This window comes from Penaeus monodon, chromosome 42 (genome assembly GCF_015228065.2).
Source record: "Penaeus monodon isolate SGIC_2016 chromosome 42, NSTDA_Pmon_1, whole genome shotgun sequence".
NCBI lineage: Eukaryota > Metazoa > Arthropoda > Malacostraca > Decapoda > Penaeidae > Penaeus > Penaeus monodon.
In genome coordinates this window covers 9,195,786-9,204,688 of record NC_051427.1, presented here as the reverse complement: position 1 = coordinate 9,204,688, position 8,903 = coordinate 9,195,786, and the positions used below count along the sequence as shown (strand labels likewise).

General features: G+C 40.0%; 1 protein-coding gene across 1 annotated transcript; it reads left to right on the top strand.

Annotated features, from left to right (window-relative positions):
• Positions 1-78: 78 nt before the first annotated feature.
• LOC119599387 (46 kDa FK506-binding nuclear protein-like) lies at positions 79-2,722 on the top strand (the record flags this gene model as incomplete). Its single annotated transcript, XM_037949158.1, is given in 8 exon segments — positions 79-165; positions 268-338; positions 341-449; positions 987-1,219; positions 1,355-1,388; positions 1,524-1,636; positions 1,763-1,938; positions 2,185-2,722. Coding segments are annotated over 8 exon segments (905 nt in total), but the record flags the coding sequence as incomplete, so codon positions are not given.
• Positions 2,723-8,903: the final 6,181 nt, after the last annotated feature.

The window sequence follows — 8,903 nt, the reverse complement described above, 5'->3', positions numbered from 1 at the left end:
GGATTATTGGTGAAATAGAAAAAATGTATAGGTAGAGGATAAGAAAATGTCATAGAAAAAATTTCATTTACATTTCAGAAACCCCAGCACTGGTGCCGATAAACAAGAAGAGAAAGCAACTGGAAATCAAAGGGGCAGATGCAAAGAAAGCGAAAGTGTTGCTTGGTGAGTAGTGATGATAGAGACCCCTCTTTTCTTTGAATGGATTCATTGTGTGATCTTTCGTGCACCTTAAAGTTCAGTTTGATAGATTCTTGAATATTATAGGTGTAGATGAGTTTGTAGATGGCGAAGAGGATGGGGATGATGACGACGATGATGATGATGATGATGATGAGAAGAAGAGAGTGATGAAGAAGGTGAGGAAGAGGAAGAGGAAGATGATGACGATGATGATGACGATGATGAACCAGATGAGGAAGAGAGAGAGATGATGGAACAAATGAAAGGTAGTAGTTTGAAGCTTTTAAGCTTTTGCTCAAGTTAACCCACTGGTGCCGAGAACATATACTGTCCTCTTTAATTTCGTTTTGGGGATTTTGTTTGCACACAAATGGTTCCACAAGTGCTTGGCCACCAAAGAGTTGATTGGTAGGCCTTTGTGATGTCACCTGTTTCCCCATTCCTTGAATTTTTTTTCTTCTTTCTTTTCTTTTATTTTCTTTTCTAATATTGTTATTATTGATATGGATGTTATGATTGATTAGTATAAAGTTATGACCAACTTTTCTAAAATCAGGAAAAAGGGTATACAGGTGGGGACTAGCAATTAGCTTCTTGTTGACTAAGCACTTGTGGAACCATCTATATGTAAACAAACTTTATAAACTAAAATCACTGGTCATGAGATATATGTACATGCCATCCCAGTATCATTGTATTAGCAAAAGGCATTATAACTGTAAAAAAGTATAAAATGTAACAAGAAATGCCAATAGTACTCCCGACCTGAAATCTAAACTAGATTTGTTTCTCAAAAATTCTAGCTGCTTTAAGTGCTAAGCCAAATAAAATGAAAAATGAAAGTCAAGGGGATAAAACGCCAAAAGGAAAGGCTGAAACTCCTGGAAATAAAGTGCAAACACCAAAAGCCAAAGGCGAAAGCACGGAACAGAAAACCCCAAAGGCGAAAGAGAAAGCAAAACAAGGTGCAAAGACTCCTGAAGTAAAGAAAGCGGAAAACAAAACCCCCAAGAAGGAGGCAGTTACCATGAACGGGGTGAGTTCTCTGAGATTACAAGTGAACTATGTCTGTCTGCCAGTCTGTTTTGCTATCTATATGTTTGTATGATAGTCCTCATCCTGAGTCTTTTTTGTTTTCTTTTGTTTCAATCTAACCTTCTTTCTCTTACAGACACCAAAGCAGAAGAAGCCTGAAAACACACCAGGTAAATCATGAAGTTTAGTTTCATTAACCAAATGGAAGCCATGAAATTGTTCATCATAAATGTAGGGAAAGCCGATTTATTTATTTTTTCTCAAGATATTGACTTACTAATTAAAACAAGCCTCTTCCAACACAGCCAAGATAGAAACTCCTTCTGGATCTCAGACCCCAAAGATGATGAAGATTGGGGGGATGAAGGTTGAGGAACTTAAAGTTGGGCAAGGACCAAAAGCTAAACCAGGAAACATGGTATGTGTTCTGTGGTCCCTTTATATTTATATTTATATGTGATATATGATATAATGTATATATATATGTATATATGATAGAGTTGACTCACTGGCCACACCCCTAATTGAACTGCTTCCCCTGCAGGTGTTCATGTACTACGAGGGCAGATTCCCCAATGGCAAAATGTTTGACAAGTGTCAGGTGGGCAAGGGCTTCGGTTTCCGGCTGGGGAGAGGAGAAGTAATCAAGGGTTGGGATATGGCCATTGTAGGCATGCAGCCTGGAGGAAAGAGAAAGATTGTCTGCCCACCTAAGATGGCGTAAGTAGTATTTTTTGGAAGCTCTTATTTTGGAGACGATTTGCTATCCCTTTGTATTTGTTTTAAATTTTCCTGATGATCATGAGTGTTTTTTATACTTGTTATATATGTAGGTATATGTATTGATATGTATCTTGCTGATGTAAATCACATTTGATCACTTTAATTATAGTTGTATTATATATATTGCTTTTGGTAATTTACCTAGATAATTCCAGATTTCTCATGTTTTATTTTCCATCTCAGGTATGGTGAGCGAGGAGCACCACCAGACATCCCACCCAACTCCACTCTAATCTTTAATATAGAACTAAAAACCATAAAATAGATAAAAAATATTAGTTGGAGCAGTGCACTTTCTTATGTTATAGAAAGGAGACTTTGGTGCTTTTTATGTGTTTCTTCATTCGTTCATTTCTCCACTTTTTCTTCTGGACCATTATTGTTTGTTTCTCTTCTAATTTAAAAGAAAAAAGGATTGTAATTATTATGATTAATTATTATTGGTAGTCATTATTATTATTCATCTATATTTTTTTCATTTTACAAACGTTTTTTTATATAAATTATGTAGTTCGCATTATATGTAAGATAGTAGTGTAACAAATAATATTCAGGGGAAGCAGTACTGCTCTAAGTAGGATGAGGGTAATTGCATCAGGTGTCATACTGCTAGCTCCATTACAGTATGGCATTTTCCTCGTTGCTGGTGTTATGGTTCCCTTTTTCGAGTGACTTGTTTTGTACTCTAATTTCCAAAACATGGTAAAGTGTCTCGATGTTACAGTGTTGTTATTGTAATCCGTTACAAATTAGACTGCATTTATTCTTTCCGTTTGTGAAGCGAAAACAAATATATTTTGTTTATTACTTCTTTTTTTTTATGAGATGGTCTGAAAGATTTGTTATTGTCTGGCGAGTGTGGTGTTGTTTGAAAATATTTAAAAGAATGAATATATGGAAGTGGAATTTGAATTTGGACATAGTGAAGATTATGACTGGTATTTTCTCTGTATTTTTCTTTTCAATTCTGTTTTTTCTTGATGTTTGAAAGCCCAAAATAAATAATGTATAACTGTTAAAAAGCAATGTTAAATGAACATTGGATGTTTTGAAACATTTCCATATTAATATGTATATTATACGTTTTACTTACCCTTATGCTCCTCAGTCATTTAGAATGCAATGAAATTGCTTTTAATTTGAGCCTCTTTGATAAAGGTTCCAAATGGCATTTATTTCTGTAATACTCTTGTTGCACAGCTCATGGCAAGAATAAGAGGGTCTGGGATTAAACACTGTATTATGTAGAGTAAATATCAAAATTGGTCATGGAAATCCTTGTACACACAACATAAGGTCACTCATTTACAGATAAAAACTTATATATGGGATACCAGCAATTTTACCATTGTTGAGTGCAGGTAAGGAAGTAAAGAAAGTGGTTGAAAATGTAATCTAAGAAACAATTCTGTAGTTCTCCCTTTGATACTAGCACATATTAATCCACAACTTGCAAGTTAATATGAACAATGGCGAAAGTGTTGGCAAAGGAATGAGGCGCAGAGAAAGGGCAGTGGCTGTAACTGGAGGAAACACTTGGATCATTAATATGGTGATCATGACTCTAGTTCGACCTCGAGAAGTATTCCAATAATGAATTAAAATGGAACTCGATGAATTACATGGATAAATTACAAATGAATTTAAATTAAACATGACGGATGTACTTGATGTAATAATCCACAGCCAATACGAAATGGAAAGTACAGGAGAGTAGTGGCTACTGGTTTTCTTTGAAGGCTTGCGATAAAATTTTTTTTTACTTTAGTTTCCCCTCTTTTGCCTATTAACTGTATTCTTTAAATTTATCTATAAACTTTATCTTAAATAATTGAATTGTCAGTGTAGCGTCGTCGTCTGGTCGCGTGTGCCCGACGGGCTATTATATAATGGCCTACGTTGAAACGAAGGTAGCTCTGGCCGTTCGTTTTCAATTCTGTTTTTAATTAAATATAATCAAATATATTTATTGAGAATGTTCTCACATCAGATCATCCATTCATTTACCATTTTCAATTTAATTTCCATTATTCAATTATATGCGTGTTCATAATCCGTTCATTACACAGATTCCTATGTTCATGCGTATATACCGTATTTCATTGTGAATATAATTATTTGCTTTGTTGGTTATTTTTATTTTAAAAGGCTGACTGGCTGGACTGCAGCAAAGGATTATGATACTTAATTACTGGTTATTGATGTATTAAATAATCGTAAGTTACAAATATATATTTCACTTGTGCCACAAAAAAGATGAATGCTCTTTAGCCGTTCTTTCCTACTTGCGCCAACACCACCACAGAATACGGAGAAAAAACTTAGCTACTCATTATTTTCATGAAATCCGGGGGAGGGGGGGGGGGGGGGTAAACGCGCCCTTGAAAATCAGTACCAGGGGGCACGACCTAGAACGGATCTGATTGGCTGGAGCTACACGCCCGTTAAGCCTGATTGGTCTATACGTAATTCGGGGGTACATCTTTTAGAAATAAAATTTGAATGGAATAGAGTACTAAAAATAAATTCAGTAAAAAGCACCTTACAAAACATTTAGGAAAATAGATAAACACATGAATAGAGAAATAATAAAAACTGTATACAAGGAAATAAAAAAGTGTATGCTTAGAATAAAAGAAAATGTAATGTAATTATTCACAGAGAACGGAAGTTGGCCATTTTAGGCGGTAATCGTATACATCCAGACAAGTAGATATGTACGTATATGTAAAGATTAAAATCCAGGTGGACCTCAGGTACACTACAGCATTCCTCCCAGGGGCGGGAGTCGCGAAGTTGGGCGAAGCGACAAGACATCTGCGGCATACATCACTGTCTGAGGATAGTCTGAATCGGGCTTGAGAGTACTGTGCCATAATACATAATTCTGTGGAAGAAATCAACAGATAAGAATACATTCGCATATTTTGAGTTGGGTGAAACAAGCATGAAAGAACTGCCGAAACTTTAATTAGTGCAAACTGAGTGATTTACAGGTTGAAAGGATAAATCGAACGAACAAGATTAAAACGAGTTAAGTGGTTAAAACAACGAGAGCGAGATAAAACATGAAAAAGAACGAGAGATAAAATGTTCATATAAAAGACATTAAGTAGAACCATTCATATAAAAGCAATCTAAGAATTTCTGAGTGCACTCACCTTCACGACCTTCCACACAGCAGGAGCAACACTAATGATTATCAGTACCACGTTCTGAGTAGGTGCCAGGAAATTCGTCTCCATCACTGTCCCCATCCTCACGCTCTAAGCATTTCACTCATTCTGGTGCAGCGTCGAATCAAAGTTCATAGATGGATACAAATCTATCTCTGATGCAGGAAGCAATGGCCTGAGCTGATTTGCATGGACCCGCATAGTACAATGAGGCTGCTGCAACTCTAATATGTCATAGACAACAGGACCTACCCTCTTTAGAACCCGAAATTGCCCTTTCCACCGGCTATCTAGGGCTCTTGTGCTACCTTCTACCATGCGTAAAACTAAAGATCTTTCACTTAAATGTAGAGGTTTCGTCTTTCTATCATAATACCTCTTGTTGTCTTCGCGAGTTTCTATGGTCGCCTTTATTGCTATACGGCGAGCCTCAGCAAGTCCCTTCATCAACCCCTCATCAGCAGTCTGCAGATTTGTCAGACCGTGACGAAAAAGTGCCATTCTCCCGGTCAGTAGGTACAGAGGTTGATCCCTGGTAGACCGATGGATGGCAGAGTTGAGAGCAAAGCGTACGGCTGGCAGGTGGGTAGGCCACTGGAAGGGAGACCGTTGTACCAGGGTTGCAAGAGTGTCTTTCACACCTGTTGTCCTTCAAGTACCACCATTAGATTGTGGGGTGGTAGGGCAACAGAAAAAGGAATGTTTCACCTCTAACTCCTTTAAGAGTGAACGCTACTCATCAGAAGAAAACTCCAAGCCATCATCTGTGTGGAGTTGGGCTGGAGGACCAAACAAGGTAATGAAGTGGTCAACAAAAGCTTTCAAAACTCTGCTGGAGATAGCGTGTATGAGGGTCAGTAATGGACAAGACGTATCGAAATCCTTGTGCAGAACTGCGAAGGTCCATTAAATTTGCAGAGACCATTTCCAAGGGAGCTTGAGGTGGTGGATGTCCTTGCATAGGTGCTCTAACTACTGGAGACTTGCGCCGCTGACACGTTTCACATCCTGCAATATATGTTCGTGCTAAGTGAAGCACGTTCGGGAAGAACCAGTTATCATGTAGATTCTGATAAGTGCGCAAAGCTCCTGGATGGGCTGCCATTGGAGGTTGGTGAGCCATGTGTAAGCCTGGTTACAAATGTTGTGGCACATAAATCTGTTTGACAACACTATCGGGAAAATGGCTAAGGTGGTATAATACTCCATCGTGTGTTTCAAAGTTGCTTATAGCTGCGGGTGGACGAATATTAGGCAATGACTGACGTCTCTCGAGCCAGGCTATCAGATCTGCACAGACAGGATCCTGTAGCTGTTCTTCTCTCATCTGATGAGAGGCTAAAGATGTAAGGTTGGGCATCTGACATGGTTGCTGTTCTTACTGATCCTGCATTGATGGGGGTATTTCCAGTTGTGGAGCATCAGGCTCAGGCTCAGCATCAAAGCTTTCTACAGGACAAGCATAATCAGGAGATTGGGTAGGCTCTCCTGGGGGTCTGGATAGAAGATCAGGGACATAATTACTTGCCCCTTGCTTATAATGCAGTGTAAAATCATAGTCAGATAACTCATGTGCAAATCTACTTAGCCTCGTACTCTTGGTCTTTCTTGAAAAGACGTATGTTAGTGGACTATGGTCTGTCCAGACAGTGAAGCATCTACCATATATGTAAGGATCAAAGATTCTAATGGCCTCTACATCTGCAAGGGCCTCCAAATCAATAATGGGATAATGAGATTCGGCATCCTTTAGTATCCTTGACCAATATGCAGCAGCATGTGGTGACCCATCTTCGTCCCTCTGGAGGAGAACAGCACCAAGGCCCTGACCACTAGCATCAGTGTGGACCTCGAATGCTCGGTAAAAATCTGGAAGGCGCAGGACAAGTGCTGTAATCAAGGCCTTCTTCAGTGTGTAAAAGGCCCTGTTGAGCTGCATCTCCCCATTCAAATCTCATTCTTCTTGGTGAGTTGGGGGTCAGTGGTTTTAGCAATAGTGACAAAGTGTGGAATGTGCTGCCTAAAAAATCCACATGCACCAAGAAACCTGTGGATGTCATGTGCTGATCTGGGTCGCCTCATGGCTGCAATTGGTAGCACCTGTCAGGACGGACGCCATCCTTCCCAATAACAAAACCGAGTAGTTTCACTTCCTGTTGAGCAAATTCACACTTAAGGAGGTTAAGTTTCATGCCAGCATTTTCAAGGAGTCCTAAAGTCTCTTGCAGATGATTCAGGTGAGCGTCAAAGGATGTAGATGCAACCACAACATCATCTAGGTAGGCAAGAGTGTGTCGCCCAAGAACAGATGAGAGGACAACATCCATGGTCCTCTGAAATGTCGTCGGGGCTGTTGACAGTCCGAATGGAAGATGTCGGAACTGACACAGGCGATTTCCATCCATAAAAGCTGTCTTTGGGCCGTCCTCACGGTGGACAGAAATAGCCCAATAGGCAGCTCGGCTATCGAGAACAGTAAACCCTGTCTTCCCAGATAGAGAGTCCATGAGCTCATCTATCCTAGGAAGCGGATAGCTGTCGGGGGTGGTTACCCTGTTAAGGCCTCAATAGTCCACACAAAAGTGTACCGAGCCATCTTTTTTTTTTAACAAGGTAGAAGGTAGAAAGTTCTATCACACCTTGTTGTATCACTGTCTTACACTCCTGCTTGATGATTTCCTTCGTGCTCTGCGGCAGTCTCCACTGGCGTACACAAACAGGAACATTGGTATCAGTGTGGATTCGATGTTCAATACCAGGGACAGTTCCTACTGAGTGTTTGTCCCCTGTGAATAGTCTGGGAAACCTCCTCAAGACACCTGTTAGTCGAGACCTGTTAGGTGACTATTGATTAGCGGTTCCTCTGGCAAAAAGAAATCCTTTGTGTTAGGTGGCAGAGTGGCACTGGCGACACCCTGCTGGGTTTCACTGCCAATATGGCAAAGCTCATCAATGGCAGGTGTCTCAGGAAATACAAAAAACTCAGGCTCATAACCAAAGTCAAGGCATGCATCAAAACTTTCAAATCCGTCTTCAATGAACCCATTCTCTTCAGTCGATTCATTTGATACATTACTTTGATAACCAGAGTCAAGAGCTTCAACATTAGAGTCTTCCAGAGATCCAAGATTTCCATCAGACATCTTCATGTGGTTAGTGAAGGAATTTGGGAGCTTGGTTTTAAAAGTGGTTTTCGTTGACAGCACCCCCTGAGGGTGTCTGAAGGAACTGTGAGGTGGGATGAATATCTGACCCCCTAACTTCACTCACTTCACTAGCAACTACGAGTTCTGCATAACCCACAATAATACCGGAACTTACTTTCCGAGGCTTTGGGGCTGTATTTACCACCCAAATGCTTGACCTCCGTTCTTGAATGGTGATAATGGTACGTGAAACGAGCAAACGAGACATATTACCTTCGATAACAGCAACATGGGTTTCATCTGGAACACTACACGAAAGGGGAGCAGCTACAAATCTACCAGCTCTGGGTTTGATGGTTGTTGCTTCAGTCACATGTACGGGCGAGACGTAACGAGGTTGCAAGGGAATGAAGGGTTCCGGAAGCTCTCCCTTGGACTCATGACATGCAGAAACCTCACAACAGTGCAAAGACTCCTCACCCACAAATGTAATTTCATGACGGTGACCATCTAACTCCAAGTAACTGTCACTGGAGTTTGGTAAAAATACACAGAATCACAGGAAATCTAAGCATATCCA